This window comes from Phasianus colchicus, chromosome 13 (genome assembly GCF_987193195.1).
Source record: "Phasianus colchicus chromosome 13, bPhaCol1.hap1.1, whole genome shotgun sequence".
NCBI lineage: Eukaryota > Metazoa > Chordata > Aves > Galliformes > Phasianidae > Phasianus > Phasianus colchicus.
Genome location: NC_143448.1, coordinates 10,085,375 through 10,106,744, shown reverse-complemented (window position 1 = coordinate 10,106,744; position 21,370 = coordinate 10,085,375). Strand labels below are relative to the sequence as shown.

The window sequence follows — 21,370 nt, the reverse complement described above, 5'->3', positions numbered from 1 at the left end:
GCATCCCCTACAAGATGCTCTCCCTCTTTTTCTGGGTACCAGTTGTGTTCAGTCTGAGACAGCAGAGTAGCAATGATGGTTTGTGGTTTTCGCTCCTGATATTGTGATTTTTTTTTAATTTTAATTTTTTAACTTCTCAGAATTTCATATGGAGTTATATTCATGTATCTTTCACTGTATTGGGTTGTGTTTGGCCTTCATGCCTTTCTGTGACATCCATAGTGTACTTACCTCTCCAGAAGTGACAGAAATCAGTGGCAGGCTACGCATTGTTTTAAGAATTTTGGATCACAGCCATCAGCAAATTATGCGGGAATCTGAAAATAATGTAATGAAAGCTGTGAAATATAAATAGAGTGCGCCCAAAAGCAAAAATTAAATGCAGATTTATTATAATTTATCTCAACAGGAAAATGGTCAACAACAGTGCTTGGGGAAGTGTTTGCACCAGATCAGGATGAGTGGGACAATAAAACATTTCTCTCTGAAGGAAAACTGTTCAAGTGAGGATTGTATTTGTGTCACAATCAATAGTACTTATGCTTCCGTGATTACTTTACTCACCATGTATTTCTTTATGTTCAGGATGTACACAAAACTGGGATTATTGAGTTTATTAAGAAATATACTTTTGAATGTACTTAACAAGAACAAAACAAAAACAAATGAAGCCCTGGTCACTAGTCACCAAGAACTTAATGCATGAAATGATTTTTTTTCTTTCTTTCTTTTTTTTTTTTTTTACTGTGGAGAATGCAGGCTCACACCATGATGTTTGTTTTTAATCTTTACTTTTTTAAAACGTACACATTCTGTAAGACCCAATTTAAAAGTTGGCTGTTTTTACTGCCTGCCACTAACCATCAGAATTGATGGAATACAAATCACAAATTCCAAGGGGCACAATATAATCATTTCATTAAAAGTGGAAGCAAATTCCATGATCTCCGTTGATGACAATTCACAATTGCATTGGAAAACCATATCTCTTTAACTTATTGGAATTAGTCTATTTATCAGTAGCCATTGGGTTTCCATTTTAGGAGGTTAACGCATCACAGTAATGTTCATGGAATATTTCCATAGTTACTGCTTACTTTCCCTTTGAGGTGGTGCATGAAAACTATGTCAGAGATGTCATTACTGTTTAATTGTGCAAGCTTCAGATCAAGGGACACCTGCTGAAACTGGAAGTGTTATATAGGACTTTTTCCTGTTCTGAATGGATGAATGAGAATCTCGAAGGACTTTGTGTGTTTGTCAGTTTCTGTTTTCATGTAGACATGTACATGATGGCTATGTTGAACTCCACAGTTACAGCGACTCCTATAGGCTGTTTGCTTTGATTCAGGACAGGGAAGGGCTAGGGCTTTGGAAGGGAAAGAAACATCTTTGTGTAAGCCCTGCAAATCGTTTGTTCTGTGCTAAGCTCTTTCTGTTGTTCATTAATATTGTTTGTGGATTCCCTACGTTTTTATCTATAACCTTCGTAACAACATTTAAGGCCTTGTGAATTAATGAGTAACGTAAGCTCTCAGTTTTGGATTATTAAGTTTTCCTGATTGAAGGTTTATGTCTAGGTCTTTCAGATTAAATCAGAGAACTGGTTCGTTGATGATGGTGGATAATGCTCCTCAAGGAATATACAACTTAAAAATCAGAGTTTCAGATGGACTTTGTCCTGATGTTATATCTACAGTACAAATCCACATCAGAGAGCTGGAAAATGAAGCCATACAAAACTCAGCCACCGTGCGTCTCTCAGGTTTGTTTTAGTGCCTGCTGAGAGTTTAGATCAGCTGTGTCTATATTGAGTGACTTATTTTATGGTTTTGATTTAGAAACAATTGTAGGGCAGATGTACTGTTCTGTATGCTTCTAAATAAGTTGAGAGATTAACCTCTATTTCATGTTTATCTATTTTTGAATTCCCAACTCAGATATCACTGCGGAGGAGTTCATACAGAGTGGTGAACATGGCAAAAACAGATACAACATGTTCAAGGAATTACTGGCAAAAATGTTATCAGTTAAGTTTAGCGATATCGTTGTCTTTGGTTTGATGAACACTGATGGAAAACAGGCAGATGTAAGATTTGCAGTTCACGATGGCTCAGCTTATTACAGACCTGAGAAACTGCATGCTGAGATGGCAGCATTTAAAAATGAGGTACGTCCTAGGGTTGTGCCATGGACTCAGTGTTTGGGTGAATGACACGTTCAAGGTATGTTTTCCAAACTTCAAACAAGCTTTCCTGGAAGAATATGCAGGATCTGCAGATCCTGTTTTTTACCTCACTTGAGACAAAACATTTGTCAAGCAAGTGCTAAATTTAAATTGTCTTCCTTCCCCATAATCCCTTGCATACAGTGAGTGAACTTGGTCACAGTAGATACAACAGCTTTTAGTTGCATGTAGATGGCCCTGCATGGTACAGTTCCCTGTGTTTGCTCCAGTCAATTTCATTGTATAATCTATCAGACATGATTTCATACTCTGATATCAATCAGAAAAATTCTTAGAAGATAAAGTGGTACTATAATACAGAGAATGTCTTGAAAGTGACAGCTTTTTGAATGTTCTAGATGCTGATGGAAATACCAAATCTGCTTGTGGTTAGACCTTATTGTAGAGGCTTGGTGTCACCCAGATTGAAGTTCTGCTGTATGCAGAGAGATGGCAGTCCATAGAAACAATCATGCTGGAAAGAATATGCAGGTTAGAAGGTCAGTTAAATTAGATAAGATAGATGGAGACAACTAATTCTTTTATTTAACTCATCAAGGGGTAACTCTTAAATATGATGGGATGCCTCCTCTCATTTTTTTTTTTTTAAGAGGGAAATAATTGTAAAATATGTTTTCCCTTCTGATGCAGAAAGTGCAATCTTACCACTTTCCGCATGCCCACTAACAGAGTTACCCAGATGTAATCTATCTTGCCCCGCTCTAGTTGGGTTTAGTACATGGTACATCTTGTGGAAGTTTCAAGAAGTAACGCTGCTTTCCATGTGTGCCATTACGGAAGGGTCTGTATGATTCTTGGAACCAAACAGTATCTTTCTTGCCACCTGCCTGCATCCTGTATGATGTTACACAGTTTGGACTGTAGGAACCAACTTGGAGAGCAAGTTGGAAATATGGATGATATTCATAAAGCATAACATCTGTTTCTTCTACTTACATGTAGAATTACTGCAACAATAGTATGGAAGATTGCACAGATTTCAGATATTCTGTGCCATAATATATGACAGGTGAATTCATCAAAGTGGTAACAAGGGATTGCTTCACGTGCTATAGCAAAAAAGTTAAGTTAGTATTAATTATATATAACCTTTCAGTATTTAATTAATAGCTCTATTGACTAATCACCAACAATCCATGGAAAACCAATCATATCTGAAGAATTTCTGCAGATTTTTGTAACGTTTAACTATAAATAAAGAAAATAAGTAATTAGTGCTGGGATTATTTATTGAATTGCTAAATAATTAATGAGTTTGCATTACTTTCTTGAGATGTAGCTTTACAACAACTGCTTTTATTTAGCAGTAAAAATAATCCATTCTAATTCTGTAAAGGAGCTGAGATTGTTTATATACACTCTGCTTTGCTGCAACGATACTACATTGCTGTCTAAGAGTGCATTATTGACTCCCTGCTGATGGTGATTGATGTGAGCAACAGGCACCAGAGTGCTCTGACAGGATGCATCGTGTCAATGTAATGTACATTTCTTGCCTTTGGGGATGTGATTTCAATACACGTTATGATATTGTAGGATATTTGACAAATGATTATAAAGGTCAGTTTTCTTAGGGCTGTGAATTCAGATGACTGCGAAGTAAAACAAAACAAAAGCTTCAGTATTTATGTATTTGCTTTGGTCTTTTCACAGCTATTTGTAAAATATTTGACATTCATTTTATCCTTTAAAAAAAATACGTATTCAGTGTACAGAGAAGAATCTCATCTCATGTTGTTAGCATTACATTTGTATATCTCCATTGCTTGTAACTATGCCATAGTGAGGCCTGTTGTTTTCAGGTGTAGCCACTAAATGCATCTCACTCAGTGTGTTTGAATCTTCCTTCAAATACAAATCAAATTATGAAGTTTTGGGCACATTTGTTAATGTCTGTTTGTGGAAACACTTTTACTATACAACAAGACCTCTTTATTTGGGCCATCCAAAGCAAATTTTAATTAGTGATAAAAATAAGGAAATAGCAAAGATTAACGTAGAATAAAACATAATGACCCAGGTGCTGAGTTGATTGCATTTTGTTCGAGACAGTTTGAGATGAAACAGAAGCTTAGGGTGTAAATCAGTGGGCTGAATCCTAATTGCTGCAGACTTGTCACTGTCCGTAACACTCCTTTTGAATGCAACTCAGGGCTGCCATTTTCCAGTCTGCATCCTTATGGATGCAGAACTTAAGAGAACTTAAGATAATATCTGAGCAGGAGTTACGGTTGCTGTCAGAATGCAGGAAGAGTGAGGCAGACCACACAGCTGGGAAGGTGGAGCATCGCTGCTGTCAGAGCTTTGATCCTGAGCACGAACATCAGTAGTATGCAGCACTGATTTAACACGTGCAATATCCATCATGTCAGTGATTTAAGTTTTCAGGAAATACTCCTATTATAAAGTTTCCTGAGTAATCATGGCGTTTCTTAGATCCCTTTGCTTGCCTTTATGGACAGGGGTGTTACTAATACTCAGGAAACTAAAGCGTTCCATTAATTTTATGATAGCTTAATTTATATTTTTTTCATAAAGGAAGGAGTGAATAAAACCACGAATAAGGAAAAGACTGGTAACATGTCAAACTCTGTTTTCCCTTAGATCCAGTCAGCTTTACAAGTGAGCGTCTCACAGATTGATGTGGATGAATGTAGGAGCACAAACTGTAGCGAGGGCAGCGGTTGTACAAACCACCTCTCTGTGAGCAACATCCCAACGGTGGTGGATGCAGGGAGCGTGTCGTTGGTCTCTGTGACGACCACCATCGGCGCTGTCTGCACCTGTGCTGCCAGGAACCGAGTCCATCAGCCTTGTTCCTCCTATGCCCACAGCCCTTGTCTCAACGGTGGGATGTGTATTGACACTTTGAATGGTTACAGGTGAGGAAACTTCTACTGCACCTCTTTTCTTACTTTTTTCCTTTTGTTTTAAAAGTGCCAAGTGTAGCTAATAAGATACAGGTCTTGTAAAACAATGAGTGCAATCCTAGCTGAAGGAGAAACAGAAAACCTGCGAGTGTACTGGAGTGTAAACTTAATGACAGCAGCATCTTGACAGGTGGCCCAATAATGGTTGCTTTAGTCCTGATATCGATGGAAATACTGCAAGAACAAAAACCCTGGGAAAAAATGGTGGCATTATCAACCCCTCACGTTTAAGGGCATTTCATTCAATAGGAATTAAGGAGCAATGGGGCAGAGGGGAATAGAATGTAGTGAAAACAGCAAGCAGTAAGGGCTTCAGAAAACACTACATGGGAAAATGTCTTTACTGTCACATCAACTTGCATGCAGCAGTATTCCTTTGGTGAAATGATATGTTCTATTCGAGCTGAGTGCTCCCTGGAATAAATTGACCAACTGATATTTGGTGTTTCATTTTGCTTACCAAGTAAAATAGTTTGCTGTTCCCAACATTGTGGTCTCAGAAATACTTCTTGGATGCAGATTTTGTGGTGGCCAAATATGTATATGTATTTATTCTTAAGGCATTTTAATAATTGCTGAGCACCTCTGTATACCTGAGGTGGCAAACACCATTACTTCAGTGTGTGACTTCAGCCCTATGTTTATTGCATGTAAAACCAAAGAAACAGTTGAACATTGGGGAATTTTGACGTATCTTTTGTTTGTGCTGCTTCAGATGTCTTTGTCCTGCTTCATTTCATGGACCAGACTGCCAGCAGACTAAGCACAGTTTCCATGGAAATGGTTATGCATGGTTTCGTCCCATCAGGCCTTGTTTTGAAAGCTCACTTTCTCTAGACTTTATTACCGCAGTTCCAGATGGACTTCTATTATACAGTGGTCCTTTATCAAATCCAGAACCTGGGAATACAGAAAACTTCATTGCAATAGGTAATGCAGCAACTGTGTGTGGAGAAAATTGTCTTTTGGGAATGCGTGAGCTGTTAGCAGTGTTCAGTCTTACCATCTCACAAGGTAGTTTATTTTCTAGCTGAAAGTGTTGAAAAACCTTTTGAAACATATTTTGAAATGTTCTCTAACAGGTCTTGCTTTTTGGATGTATTGCCTTTTTATAGCCAGTAACTACAGTGTTGGTCTGTTGCAGAGGAAACCAAGGGGAGAATAAAACAGACAGATTTGTATATTTAAAAATAATTCCCCTAGAAAAGTTGTAGTGCCATAAGGGAATTTTGGTACTTTGAAGACAGGCATTACACGATCAATGCAGACCTAGTTGCATGCCATTCTTATCACAAGAAAATTCATACACAAGTAGAACTCGTTGCCTGAAGTTAACACAGTCTAAAAGCTGTAGCAAGCTGCTTCTTGTTTGTGAATTAATATACAAGATGCATGGCATAGTTGGTGCTTTCTTAATTATTTGAAAGGTAATGTTGAATATCATTAATCATTAATATCCTCTGCTCTATTTTACAATTACTTGTAAATCTGGGGAGAAGTTAGGAGAGTAAAAGCTGCATGTGCTAATTGTTGTAGACCATTATAAAGCTACAAATTGCTGATCAGGAATTAGCTCTAGTGTTTGACTCTTGACAAAAAAGTGGCACAATCTCAAGTAGAAAAATACTGTATTAAATGAATATTTCTTTCTACATAGCAGTGGTCAGAGAATATAGTTATTTCTATACTGAACCATTAAATCCACATCCCCCAGCTGTGCCAAAATATCCAAAATAGAAGGACACTGTAGCTGGATGTGATTTATCTTTTCTGTGCTGTGTAAGAACTCTCCAGTGGCGTTCCTGTGCTGAAGATGAGCCATGGCTCGGGTTCTGTGATGCTGCAGTTTCCAAGTCACCTGAACGTCACAGACAAAAAATGGCATCAACTGGAAGTGAGAACTAATGGCCAGGTCAGTTATTTGATTTTTCCCTTTCAGAATATTGGCATTTACCTATGCAGATACATGAGAGTAGAGAAAAGAGACTGGATAATTCTATGTATTATTCTAATCATCCTTGTAGACCTAATAGAAATGGTTGAACTATTCAGAGTAAAAATTAAATCTTTTTTTGTTAGATGATTCTGTTTTGGCTTGACTGTTTTTATTGCAAGGTGGAAAACAAAACAAAACAAAAAAACCAACATTTTTTGCTTTATGATCTTAAAAAAAAAAAAAAAAAAAAAAAAAAGAGAGATGAAAAATTGCTGTCACTTTGCTTCCTGATTCTTACAGTAATTCTTACTTCAGTAATCCTATGTTTTGGCATAGGATGTTCGATTCATTTTGGATCACTGCAGCACAGCTGTTGTTTCAGAGATAGAAGGAGTGGGCAAATGGCTGTCTGCTGACGATCGTACAAACTGTGAAGTCTTTGGGTCTGTTCCCCGAAGGGCCAGGTATGTTTCCTTGGCTCAGAGGAGTGATGGGAAGAAACTGCAGAGCACGGGTACCTTTAAGACTGCATTGAGCCAACTTTTAGCTTTCTGGCCTCTATCAATGCAAAACAGTCTTTCTTCCTGCAGTGTAAGAGGAGCGTGTGCACAAAAGTGCACTTGGTGTATAGGATGTTACAGCTTTTCCTGGCCTGAACACAGACATTTGAATTGTAAGAAAGTATCCCACAGTCAAACTCCCAACAGACTTCGTAACACTAAAGAAAAAATAAATTATCCTTAACTTTAAAGGGCCAGAGTTCCTGCTCACTGATCAGCTGTATTTCGGAGTCAGAAGGAGGTAATATTTGGCTTCTTCTGTTATTTTAGGAAGCCCGCGTTCCTCGGAAATGCAGTATAGATGTTTAACTGTCTTGTTATGTAATGTATTTGATGATACTTTCACATTTGCTTTTGTGATGCATATCATGTCAAAAGGTATTTGGATGGGAACCATGTTCTTCAGCTGGGCGGTGTAAAAGAATCGTTGCCATATTCCTACCCACAGCTGCTACACAAACACTTCTCTGGTTGTTTGCGCAATTTCATCTTGGATAGCCAGGTAAGAGAAGAGTAATGTTTTGCTTTAGCAAAGGAAGAAATTTCATTATTAAATTTTTACTAAATTTCTATTACCTCTGAAATTATTGCTTCCATTATTCTATCCAATGCCCTTGTGCATCAGTGTATAATAGAAGAAAATTCTGGATTTTTCTGTCATAATTAGAATAGCTACCCGGAAAAAATGTTTCATAATTATGAACAGATGTATTAGAGACCACAAACCTCTGCCTTTCTTTATATCCTACATTGTGCAGCTGTTTTTCATGCTGCTTTGCCCACTCGGGGAACTTCTGAATGGCAATGGCTTGATGGTGTCTTTGTGCCAGGTGTGTTGTTTGTTAGGAAATATTAAGGTTTGGGTTTTTTTTGCTATCATACTCAGTTGAATGTATTCAAAGCAAACTACAGTCTTGGTGTTTAATATTTAAAAATTGGACTTCAGTTGAAATAAGTTAAAATTTCAGTGTCAAAAAGCAAACAGTGTCTTAAACACTACAACTGAAGAACAGACTGACATGGTATAGCTAATTCTATTTAAGAATGAGGTGTAAATACCATTTTCTTTTGAAGGTATATGACCTTCAGTCTCCCGCAGAGTCCCTGAACAGCTTTCCAGGCTGCACACTTACTGATGGGAGCTGTGAGGCCATGGGCTCTTCTTCCTGTGGTATTCATGGGAGGTGTCTTGGAGACTGGGGCTCCTTTGCTTGTCATTGCTTGCCTGGTTACTATGGCTATCGATGTGATAAAGGTGAGGTCTGCTTTTCTGTTACATTATCAATAGGTTCATTTTACAATACAAACATAATACAAACTTAAAATGTTTGCAAGTAGTGATTGCTGAGAATTAGAACTACACAACTGGAATTGGAGTTTATGGTTCTGTTGATGTCTGAAAAAAAGATTCTGCTGGGCTCATGGATCTGTGCTTTAGGTACAGGACCCTTCTTTAATGGAGTCAAAGTCTGCAGCAAAAAGACAACTGTAGAATAGGTTGTGAAAATTGGTTGTGGCATTTTATCTGCAGTATTTTCTTTTGTTTTGGTCAGAGCTTCTGCTTTCCTGCTGTCATCCTGACCATTGTAAAGAGGAGCATTAGGAAAATTAAGTCAGGAGGGAGATCACCTCTTTATGGGGGAAGATGAAGTAAGAGAGCAACTGGGAAGTTGTGGAAACAGATGAAAGGACATAGCCAAGTTATGTCTCGTGGATCTTATGCTCTGCACTACAATAATTTCTTTTACTTTCAACACTTATTATGAAAATAATGGGAATTGTAACATTTCCTTCTTGCTACAGAATGGTTTAAAGTTCTTTATCCCTGTCTTTTTAGTTGCCAGGGAATACACATTTGGGCCAGGAAGTCACATTCGCTATCAGCTTCCCATCAGTGTGCCTGCCCGCAGGACGCTGTTTGAAGCCATGATTAGGACACGGAAGCCTGACAGTGTCATCACAAGCATGTTGTCTCGAAATAAGGATGAACACATAACCCTGCAGGTGAGCAGGTCATCCCAGACAGTAATAGCATAAAGTTAAATCGATGCCAGCCTATACTTAGCCCAGAGAAACTAATCTAAGAGTTGGAAATAGAACTCAAATCCTAATGCTAAGCACAAAAACCTCTGGAGTTCTTTTTATGGATGCCTAAGGATCTGAGGCTTTGGTTAAGGCGTTGACCCTACAATCCACTTTGGAATCCCACTGGATTTCAAAGGAATTTAATGCCTGCTTAAGTGAAGTGAAGTTAGCTATACAGAAAAGCTCTGTCTGCTCAGCCATGGCCAGAAGTGGCTGATTCTGCATAGATCAGACCCTGCCAAGAAAGCTGCCTGTAAGCAGATCTAATGCTGCGGGCCTCTGAAAATTACATCTTGTTCCACTTATACCACTGAATGAGTTGTCTTTTGAGCTAAGTTGTCACTGTAGAAGTGATGCACCAGATTCTTAACCTTTTGATGAACCTTATCAATTTGCCTGAGAAGGCAGGGTAAAATTGCTCTGAATTAATTATGTACTATTGTGGATACACAGCTGCCAGTATTTAGGTTGTCTAGTTCAGAAGCACTTAAAGTAACTTTACATTATTATGCCATCATCTCAGTACATGCAGTGTAAATGTTCCCTACATTTATTTAAGATTGATGACTATGTACATATTTTAGTTCAAGTAATGTGATAGTTACAGATCAATATAAACTGTTAGGTGATGACTTCTCTTTTCTGTCCTACTGCTTTGTTAATTATCCATAAGGTTGTTCGGGGATTCTTAGCAGTCTCATATAATCTGGGTGATGGAGACTATTTTGTAAGCCTTCCATCGTACAACATTGATAATGGTGAGTGGCATCACATCACACTGGACAGAAATGAAAATGAATTTACTCTTCGCCTTCATGAAGGAGGTGGGACGAGAGAAATTCTGAAAGCAGCAGGAATATACAAAGAGATTGTGATTGACCCCAGCAGTTTGGTCCTTGGAAACACCTACCCGTTTGATCTCAACAAGAGTTTTCAAGGTAAGGAATTAATGATCTACGATGTTCAGAATATGAACCTGTGAAAATGAAACTTTATTGATACTACACTGGCATGCCCCATTTGTGTAGAGCCCACAAATAAGTAAGTGGATTTTTTGTGTGATTCTGCAAGAGGGACAAATAAACTGTTCTGACTAGAAGATATAGCAGAGAAATATGTGGGCATACTGTTAGCTACAAGATTTCAATCCAAGATGGTAACCTCTTCCCATGGCCGTATATCGAGCATTTGTAACTGAGATCCAAACACAAGGTACACTGTGGTACTCATTGAAAGATGTTGCAAAATTGCAAATTGGAATTCTCTATTGAAAACACAGATGCAGGTCTGCAGCAGCACTTGGGTTTTGTAGAAAATATGGGGAATCTTGATAAAAACTTTTACAAATGGTCAGATAATAGAGCACAGTAATAAGAAGGTTTAGATAAATTCAGTCCTAGATTTAAGCTTTGGTAGTCTGGGTCCTTTGTCAAGCACAAATTATGCCAAAGCTTACAGCTGCTTCAAATCATTCTTGCTGAATGGCCTTTAAAACAGCTTCTTTGTGTCTTGCCTCAGGATGTATGAAGGATGTCAGATTTAATAACTACAGGATCCCACTGGACACTCACACAAAGGAGCTGGTGTCAGTATTAAGTACCCGAGGTGTCACAGAAGGCTGTTCTTCAGAGGCTTGTAGGAATAACCCTTGTAACCCGGAATTTATTTGTATTGATTTGTGGATGATGCATGAATGCAGGTAATTAATGGAAATGAAAGCACCCTCCATGTTCAGGTAGGAAAGGGTGGTTGCTGGAGAAGCATGCAGCTTCAAGACTGCCACTCATCAAATTGGCTGAACTATGGAGAAACAGCTGGATGCTGCATAGACATCAGGTTACTCAGAGAACACTCTCCTTTTAGGTGCTGCCCTTAGCTGATGTAAATCAGAGCCATCACTGATTCTGCAATGATTTTGGCTGCCTGTTTTAATTGAAAAATATTTAGAGAATAGCAGAACGTGCAAAATGTTTTAAAACCCCCAAAATTATGAAATAGGGTCTGTTAGCATGCAGTACTAGCACGGCTCTCTCTCTTGAGGCTTATGCTGTGCAATTGTAGATGTGCGTTCTTTTGCTAGTACCTGACTCTTACATCACTTAAGCCGTGACCTTTGTTCCCTTACAGGCCTCTCAAGTTGAATTAAAAGCACCATAAGAATTATGTATTCAGCTGGGACTGAGTTTAGGTTTTTGTAGGATCTTGCAGAGGTAATCTTGCAGAAGGCAGTGCAACTACTTCAGTTCTGAAAGTCCCAGATGTAAAAACTTAAAGTTGTGGAGCTTGCTATTGTATGACTGCTCTAGAAAAGACTACAGTCCTGTAGTTACTCTAATACAAGTAACATCTAGCAGCTTCTTCAGCAATTATAGAGTCCTTAAAGACTGTTCTAAAGTATAAAATGATTTCTTTCATGTCTACTTTTCTCAGAGTTTAATGGTTTTGTTTTGCCTTCATCTTTTCAGTTGCCCTCCAGGACACATGATTGTGGAGAATGCCACAGGCAGACAGTGTGTCCTCACTGCATGTGCAAAAAGGCCCTGTAACTATGGTACCTGCGTCTCGCAGTCACCAACCAAGTTCCAATGCCACTGCCCTGATGGCTATACTGGACGTAACTGTGAAATCACATTGGCGATCTTTCACAAGGACACAGGCCTGACCTTTAGTTCCATGTTTGCAATCTGCATTTGCTTTTTGGCACTGTTAGGTAGTTATGGTAACTACTTATTGTACTACCTCTGGTGATCTCATTTATCCATCTTGTCCTGGTCATCATCTCATCCTCATGCTCAACTAAAGTTTCTACTGGCAACTTGACTGCCTTCACTTCTTTGCCGTGGTCTCAGCTCCATCAGGAAACTCATTTCTCATCCCCACGTGCATATGCTGCTAAGTGAATAACACTTAATAGCTATGGAAGATCTTTGCTATTCTATTTTTTGCACATTTTCACTTCATTCCTAAGGAACTGTTCAGATAGTAACTGGAAGCAAATGCAATTGAAGAGAATGAGGAAAAAATGCTACCAAACACACACTGTCTGAAATGCTACTGATCATGAAACATTTCTCAGTGCAGCAGAAATACGCTGTGTGATAGGAATGAACTTGGTTGGAAAGAGCAGTCTCCTGCATCTTAACCAGTTGTGACACAACTCTCAGCTGCTTTTTGCTTCTAGAACCATTTTTGTGCTTTGGTATTTGGTCGCAGAAAGAAAAGCCAAAGAAGGATCTCAGTGCTGAGGAAGGACCACATGTGCTGGTCCTTCTTATTCATGTTTCGTGAAGGTTCGCCTGAGTTAAGAACACAGGATTTTGCTCATAGCTTTCACAATTTTTATTTAATTCAGAAGTTGTAGTAAGAATATGAAAGTTTATTGAGGGCTATTTTGAATTTATCTGTAGCTACTGGAAATACCATCTCTTTCCCTGAGTCTGCCATGTTTGCCGTGCAAATATGAACTGCAGATAACGTGGGAAGTTAGCTGGCTTCACAGCTTTTAGAATCTCAGTTACTTGTTAGCAACTTCAAAGCTGTACTTTAAAGGTGTTGTTCAAAATACTCTCTGGAGGTCTTCTGTCTTTCATATTCATGTGTAACTACATCGAAGAAAATCACAATCAATCACTTGAGAAATACAAAACTACAGCCCTAGTGCTTCTGACTGTGCACCAGTTCTGTAGTCCTTGTGTAGAGTGGCTGATGTCTTAGTCACACTGCAGCACTTCTGCATATATTCTGAATTCTGTTTTCTTGCTCCTGTGCGTTTACACAGCTCTGTTCAGTGCTGTCTTCTTGTGGGCTCACTGGAAGTACCATAAAGGTCTGGAAGGAGCAGTTCACCGTGCAGCTGCACATCATGATGATTTGGAGGACATCAGAGAAAATATCCTCAACTACGATGAAGAAGGGGGTGGGGAACAAGACCAAGTAAGGATTGCTGTGCTACATTACTGTTAAAAGGGTCTGAGGCTCACCATGATAATGAAAACGTGTATTATGCTTTTCCTTTACAGCTGAGGATCTTAACCTTTGTTCTATTGTTTTATTAATGCAATTGATAGATCAGTTATTTGCAACGGTTTGCATGCAAGGGTTCATGTTTTGTAAGTAGATAAGTGCCTATCAATTTTTAATTTGTCTCAAAGCAAGTGATCCTGTGTGCATCTTTAACGTTCTGGTAGTGTGTGTTTAGCAGTAAAGAGCCAACAGCTGATATCTGCTTTCATGGCTCAGGAGGTGCTGTGGTTCTCTGCTGAGTACTGCTGTAGCACCATGGGCTTGAAAATGTGGATTATTCTGTATAGGCTGTTTCTTCTTGGAGTCTGGAGATAGCATTTTTTCTGCTATTCCAAATGCTATCCTTGTTTTCTCAAAGATCTCTCAGTGCAGACTTGACTTGTTATTAAATTCTTCTTTCTGTCCACTAAAACATGAAAAGTTGGACCACTAGAGAATGTGAATGTAATGTGAATGGTTTCTCACTCCAGGATGCATACAACATGGCAGAACTGCAGGTGTCTATTCAAACCAGCCCAGCCTATTCCCTCTACAAGAAGAAAGTAAAAACAACAAAACTGAACAGCTTCTTTAGTGCTGCATCTCCAAGCGTGCAGGAGCAGAGCAGAACATCGGTGACTATGCAAACATCTTTTACAAGCAGAGCCTTCGGACAGTACGTGTCAGATGTTGTTCGAGATGCTGACCACGGTCCCCAGGCTGTTCCCCATGACTCACTGCAGGTGTTTCACACTGAAGGAGAAGGCTCAGTCGCTAGTGGTCTCAGTACCTTGAGCTCTTCTGAGCCAGATGAGGCCATAGTGTATGACAACATTAAAGAGTGGGGACCAAAGTTCGAGAAATTAAGTGAACTCTACTCGCATACGGATGCAGAAGATCGGTAGATACCAGCTGTATTTTTTTCAAAGTGTTTGGAAGGGAGTGTGAAGGACAGCTTTTCATGCTCTTGCTGCTTGCTTTCAATGATTATGTACCAATGCCCTTCCTCCTTCTTTTATTTTTTATTTTCAAAACAGCTTTCCCACTAATGGGCACCAATTTGCTCTTAAACAAAATATTTAATAGTAGGAGCTGTTGGGCTCTGAACATTTACTTTGGGGAGAAAAACTAAAGGAAAGAAAGCATAAAACAATGACGTACTTAAAGTGAAGAAATTCAATGGTTTTGCTTGCAATTGAATCAGTAGCTTCTTTGGGGAGGTCTGGCTTTTATTTTTATTTTATAGGCTAGATTTACTTGCAAATTTTCAAATGATAAATGTTCATGCAGAATCTTGTTCTTGCACATGTTTGTGAGACAGTTTCAACTAATGGTTGCACATTTCAGATAACATGGCATTTTGTCTGGAAAAGGTAAAGGCTATTTTTACCCATGCCTAGTAATTTTGATTCACAGATGGCACACAAGTTATATTATTGTTTTCCTGATACATCTACCTGTGGGGAAACACTGGCTAATGTCTTGTAATGGTCAAAAGTCAGGTATGTCAGATTCTATAGTTCATTACAGTGCAGTCACAAACAGTGAACAAAAAATGAAGTAAATAGAAACTATGCAAAAAAAAAAAACAAACCACAAAAAACAACAAACAAACAAAGAACAACAACAAACTATCCCTTCCTCAAGCAGCATTAATTGTATCTGCACACCTTGTGTTCTTGCCACTATGGATATACTGTCATTTTGGTCGCTTTTAATTTAATTTAGCTTGTAAGCTCTTTAGGGCAAACAATGTCTTTTTATTTGCCTGTGCAGTGTCATGCATACCTAAAGCACCATATAAATAATAAATAAGCCTTTTGACTATTATGTCTCTTCCTTGCATGTGTTTAAGGTCGACTAAAGTTTAGACTCCTGTTGAGTTATTCCTCACTCAGCTTTGATCTGTCACTTCTACAGACACATTCAAGGACCCTTTTCTGGCTCAGAGGGAGCTGAGGGAAGCAGCTGATGCTACTAGCTGACATGTGGACTCAAGCTCTGGGTATTCAACTCAGACATTACATCTGAGTTTTCCATACAGGCTGCTGCAAGCTGACTGGGGCAACAGGCCAGTATTATTCTCAGAAACAAAGACTTTTTGCAATTATTCTAAGAATAAAATTATTAACTTTGCACGCAATAGAGTTATTCATGCTGTACTCCTCACAGGCCTCACTCTACATTCAACTCTCAGGCTAGGATTCAGCAGCTGAGATGCAGACACAGTGTGCCCTGTCACTCTGAGCCTAACATTCACCATGTGAACAGGACATGGACCTGTACAAAAGGCAGATGGCAACAGATTGCCAGGTGTATTAGGCAGGACAAATGACAACAAATCCAATACATCTCAAAACACTCCTGTCATTTTCTTTCCTCTTCTTCCATATCCTGTAATCTTCATTCTCGCATGAATGCCAAGTTGAGATTTTAAACAAAATGCCATGAACAGCAAATTCATTGCAGTTAAGCAAATCCCTGAGCTTCTCAGAAAAATTACAAACATGCTCACCTTTCCAAGAAAGTGCCCAAATAATTTGACTACAGGATGTAGTGAGAAGGAGAGCTCAGTCCCATTGAAGCTCTTAGACATCTATGAAGTACTTAAATGGTCTTTGGGTGGAGTAAAAGCAAGCCAGACGAGAACTTTATAGCCAGGTCACCACATGGGCAGCTAGGTTGCTCAGTCACAGCTGTAGCTGTTGCTCAGGTTGAGAAGTCTCTCATTTCCATTCCCAAAGAGGCAATTTGAAAGCCGAACTGAAGTTGCTGCTCTACTACTGCTATCCCAATTCCAGCTATGGTACTGATTTGTAAATAAATCATAAATAAACACTCAGAGTTAATCTGTTTGGAACTGCAGTTTGACAAAGGTTTTTACAGAATGAAACAAAAAGGTCAGAAAAAAACATTTCAAATGCTACATGAACTTATGTATGTAGAATCTCAGCATGTACTCATTTGGAGCTGTCATGCTCTATTAAAGACCTGCTTTCCTTGTTTCTAGAGATTGCTAATTAGTTCAATTAATTTATGTCTTAATTTGCATGTTGTTCTTATAATTACCATGCAGTTTTTCAAAGCACTTGTTCCACATATATAAGACACAAGAATTTCAGTTCCTCTACAAAAACCCTTATCATAGTACAGCAGAAACATCTCTCCAGAACAAGGGCCAGCTGGCCTGCCAACAGGAAGCTTTGCAATGAGTGAGGGGGAGAAAAAAATTTAAATAAACATCACTAGGTCCCTAGGTAGTTGGATTTTCAGTAATCTGGTACTTCTATTAATCTTCTTCCACATTCTTTACAGAATTTAACATGTAAAGAAGGTTTTATTTAGTATATTTGTAAAGGTCTGAAATTTAAATAATCATGTGGATATTAGTATTTAATCTGCCTGCCAACTGCATTAATCTTCGTGTTTTTTCCCTTTTAACATAACATTCCAAGTATGTAACATGTAGCCAAGCCATATGAAAGCTGATTGTTCCTTAGGTCTGACCTACTGGCTAACATGCTTAGAAGAAAAACCACAGCTGTGAAAGAAGCAGGGTTAGGAGAGGAGGAGCAAGCTGAGCAATTTCTTACTTGCTGAAATGACAAAAAATAAAATAAAATAAAACAGCCATGACCATTTCCTGGGGACTTGAATAGTGTGCGCCTTCTTGTTGAGTGCTGTTGATGAATAAAGATGTTTTGAGAAACCTGCTTCTCTGGAACATGGAATCCTATCCACACAAGCACAGCATGTTATGATTACATTCCATTAATTAATTGTACTTAACATTGGTGACAATACTCTCAGAAAACTCCTTCTAAGAGTACTACTATACATGTGAAGATGCCTGAGAAAAGTAGAAACTTGTGAAAATTCTTTTCTCCCCTTAGTACAGACTGAAATAAAAATAACAGCAACTTTCTCAGTCCATCCCACCATAAAAACCAAAATATCTGATTTTCAAATTACACAATTTATTTAGTACACATATTCCTTTACAACAACATAGAAAATAACTATATGTTAGATCACACCAACGGAACTTTGAAACACAAAATGAAAATATACTTACAGACCTAAGGGCTTTTCTCCCCTAAAAACGTCTTGGCTACATGATAACATTTTGTCTCTGTGATCTAAAATAGGTTATTCAGTGCCTACCATTCCATTGATAGTGCACAGCTTAGCAGTCCTTCCTAACAGTAGATAACGCAGACAAGAAATCATGATGGTGTCATTCATATAGCCAATTATTTGTAAGATTTTTGTGAGTGCATTGCATTCTTGGATGTGCATCGCATTTAATATGTGAAACAACGATGCCACAACAGCCACTTGGAAATAAGGTGCATCAGGACAATGTGGTTCAGAAACAGATAAAGTCATAGAACAAAAAATTAAAAAAATTGCACATTTAAATGCAGTATTTCATTAGTAAGACTCAAGAAGTGGAAGAAATCAGCCAGACAAACATACCTCCTGGAGGTCTTTAGTACTTCAGTACTTAAACCCAGCCTCCAGGAATACAAAATGTAGCCCTTTGTACCACCTGTGTCCCAGCCCAATGCTTTGACCAACAGCCTCCCTAGCATGCCTTGCTGCTGGCAAGCCTTTAAAGTCGACCAGGAGAGCAGCTGCTTGCTGCTTCTGAGGGCTGTGCTGATGAGTGTGCCTTTCCTTGGAACTGGTAGGTGCTTTTGTTTCTTGGCATTTTCTATGTTGCTGTTGTAAGATTGGTCTTCTAACTGCTCTACTATGTGGTTATTTAAGTGTGCACTTCCATCTTCTCTTACGTGATTCAGGTACAGAAACTGCTGGAGTTATTTAAAAGTGTCACAAACTACCTTGGCCTTAATGGCTGCTAAATGCAAAAATTTTCAAAAATATCTGGTATGTAATGCTTCAAATTCTGTGCTAATTTAGGGGGATGTTTGTATTAGGAGCAGAAGTTGTGTTACTGTGGTAGCTCTGCATTGGGAGAGACATGGGTTTTATGCCTGGCTTTTGTTCTTTATATTTTTTAAAAACAAAACCACTTAGTATTTTCTACAAAAAGGTTAAATTTCTTCTTTAGCTAAATTAGATGCTGTGCTATTGAAGAAAAGGAATCTATTTAAAAATACTTATAGTCTGGACTTCCTAGTTTCAGCTGTTACTGACAAATAAATTGTGAGAATCCTGGGTACCACAGGAGCTTCAAATCTCTCATTTCAATCAGAAGAAAGTTACTGCACCTTTAAAGAAAGATACAACCACATTTTTAAAATAAGACAGTTCAGTCTGGATATACTTTACCTTACGTGTGCTTGTTTTCAATTACTGTAAGCCACTCACTGAGGAATTCACTGACCCATGCTTTCAGAAAGAACAGGCATGCATCATTACAGGCCTAATTAAAGTTTTAATACTGATTAAAATGTTTTATTATTGTATTATGTTAATCTGCAGTGGTCTCCAACCTCATTAAGGGATACAGAACAGAAATTATTCAGGAGTTTCAGTTGCTCGGTTTAACAACCTAGCCACTGTCAATGTTTGATTTAAATACAGTCTGATTAAAGTATGCTTTCCTTTTGTGTTAGCATGGAAGTACAGAGAGATGTTCAACATTGTTTAATGAGTATTTACTGAATATAAAATTGTTTGAGCATGTGACAGAACTATCTCCATCTCTGCAGTAATTTACCTTTGTACAACTGAAAAGGAAAAACATTTAAATCATTTGGAATTGGAACACAACTCAGTTGTGAAAGCTAATCTCATTACACATCTTGATTAAATTAAGTGGAGTTTGCTATCAGTAGCACTTTAAGTTTCCCATCATTAGAAATTAATTGCATTGGTAATTATTATAACAGAGTTATATGCACAGGCCACAAACACTCTTATAGGTGTTCAAATGTTAATTCAACATTGGCCTAGAGGCACTTGATTATTACAATTCTGTTTTTCGTAAGAAATAAATGATCCTAGTGATATCTAATTAAAGTTGGAGAGTACTGTTAGACTTCCAATTAGACTTAATCTCTAATTTCAATATAAAACCAAAGCAGTGCTAAAACACAGTAAAAGTGACACATCATCTACATAGCATTTAAAAAGTCAATACCGTCTGCAAAGTTCTAGTCTGGTAAAAAGACAAAGGCTACAAACAAATCACAAAATCTCAGGATTGAGGACTGCATTCATTTTATCTTCCAAATATATTTTAAGTAACTGTATTCTTTCTCTTAGCCTAGAGGGCATGGATACGGTGATTTTTGTGACAGAATTGACAGCTCTGCATCTGGAATAAAGTAAATCAAAGCTCTAATACCAGAAAGTTCCTGTCAAGTTTAGGGGTTAATTTTTTTTTGTAAAGTTGGCACTGCTCAATTTTGGTACCCTACTTATGGAATTCATGTTGGGGGGAAAATAGATCCTCTGTAGTTCAGAGAGCAAATAGAGCAAATAGAACAAGAGTCCAAGCTGAGAAATTTGTTCTTTGTTTGTCCTGAGCATTCTAAAAGGATATTTTACAGGGATACATGCAACGTGTATCAAGCATGCTCCGACCTCAGCGTTCATCAGAAATACGACACTCCATCATCAAATGCTTCACATTACAAAATAGTGTGTTTCTGTCTCGCTAAAAACGCAGGACAATTTCTGCAATCACACTCACAAACTTGGAAACTCATATCTGTATACATTCCCAATGAATTCAAAAGAGAGGCACTGAAAGAGCATACGAGACCTGTCAGAATAGATCAGATTTGTAAGGTTAAACTGTTTTTTTTTCTTTTTATAACATTTTAAAGACTCGCGTAGATATTACATATTCAGTATAGAATAGCATGACCTGCTTTTGTTGAATTTCTATCATTTTGTAGTAAAAAAGCACAGCAGTGAGCAGATCTGCACAGGCTGCAGTGGTCATGCATGCTGCTTGTTTTGTGTGTCTTTAAACTGGTTACAGCTGGAAAACACTTACATCCTATGTATTCAGCAGGTCAGATTTTATAATCAAAATGGTCCCAGATAGCATTTATTTATGAATCTATGAAAATTTTGGCAACATCAAAAAGATTATCAAAACTAAAACTGTCTTTAAAAAAAACCCAAACAAATAAAAAAAGAACTGCAGTAATTAGCAAGAAACCATCCGTGTAAAATGTCTTACAAACGTAAAATGTTTGTAAAATTCGGCATTTTCTCATGTGGGTCCTAGCATTAAAATACTGAACTTGAAGCCATTGTTGGTAATGTTATTTATGTTTAGCAAGTTTGTAAACATGGAATGTTTTGTTTTGAAACACTCTAGTGAAGTGTATAGTATAAGAAGGCAGATTTTTTTTAATTTCCTCACAGAAGCGAGGATACAACGAAGGCTTCAAATCTGGTTCATTCTCTCCCAAACCATCCATGATCTGTAATGAAATTGAACAGATTTGTGAAATTCAGTTATAAGAAATAACAAGAAACTAAAAACAACTTCGACAACACATTCAGAGGGTCAGACTAGTCAGAGTTGTTAACTCTGTTTACTGTGTTGAACGAGTAAGATTTGCTGTACCATTGTCTCTACTATGGATAAAAGGTTTACTTGTCAGTGGTAAATACCTGC

General features: G+C 38.1%; 2 protein-coding genes across 3 annotated transcripts in view; one reads left to right on the top strand and one right to left on the bottom strand.

Annotated features, from left to right (window-relative positions):
- LOC116243935 (neural-cadherin-like) overlaps positions 1-17,651 on the top strand; it is a 46,760-nt gene extending 29,109 nt beyond the window's left edge. The window contains exons 19-33 of the mRNA XM_090149301.1: positions 410-503; positions 1,581-1,765; positions 1,941-2,170; positions 4,853-5,130; positions 5,894-6,108; positions 6,963-7,090; positions 7,451-7,578; positions 8,053-8,176; positions 8,749-8,929; positions 9,512-9,678; positions 10,433-10,697; positions 11,278-11,458; positions 12,225-12,469; positions 13,538-13,692; positions 14,253-17,651. Of these exons, the coding sequence (XP_090005427.1) occupies positions 410-503; positions 1,581-1,765; positions 1,941-2,170; positions 4,853-5,130; positions 5,894-6,108; positions 6,963-7,090; positions 7,451-7,578; positions 8,053-8,176; positions 8,749-8,929; positions 9,512-9,678; positions 10,433-10,697; positions 11,278-11,458; positions 12,225-12,469; positions 13,538-13,692; positions 14,253-14,666 (2,990 nt within the window). The 3' untranslated portion in view covers positions 14,667-17,651. The remainder of the gene's footprint in view (positions 1-409; positions 504-1,580; positions 1,766-1,940; positions 2,171-4,852; positions 5,131-5,893; positions 6,109-6,962; positions 7,091-7,450; positions 7,579-8,052; positions 8,177-8,748; positions 8,930-9,511; positions 9,679-10,432; positions 10,698-11,277; positions 11,459-12,224; positions 12,470-13,537; positions 13,693-14,252) is intronic.
- Positions 17,652-17,718: 67 nt separating this feature from the next.
- DPY19L3 (dpy-19 like C-mannosyltransferase 3) overlaps positions 17,719-21,370 on the bottom strand; it is a 29,599-nt gene continuing 25,947 nt past the window's right edge. For both annotated transcript variants that reach the window (XM_090149308.1, XM_090149307.1), the window contains exon 19: positions 17,719-21,173. In XM_090149308.1, the coding sequence (XP_090005434.1) occupies positions 21,012-21,173 (162 nt within the window). In that variant the 3' untranslated portion in view covers positions 17,719-21,011. The remainder of the gene's footprint in view (positions 21,174-21,370) is intronic.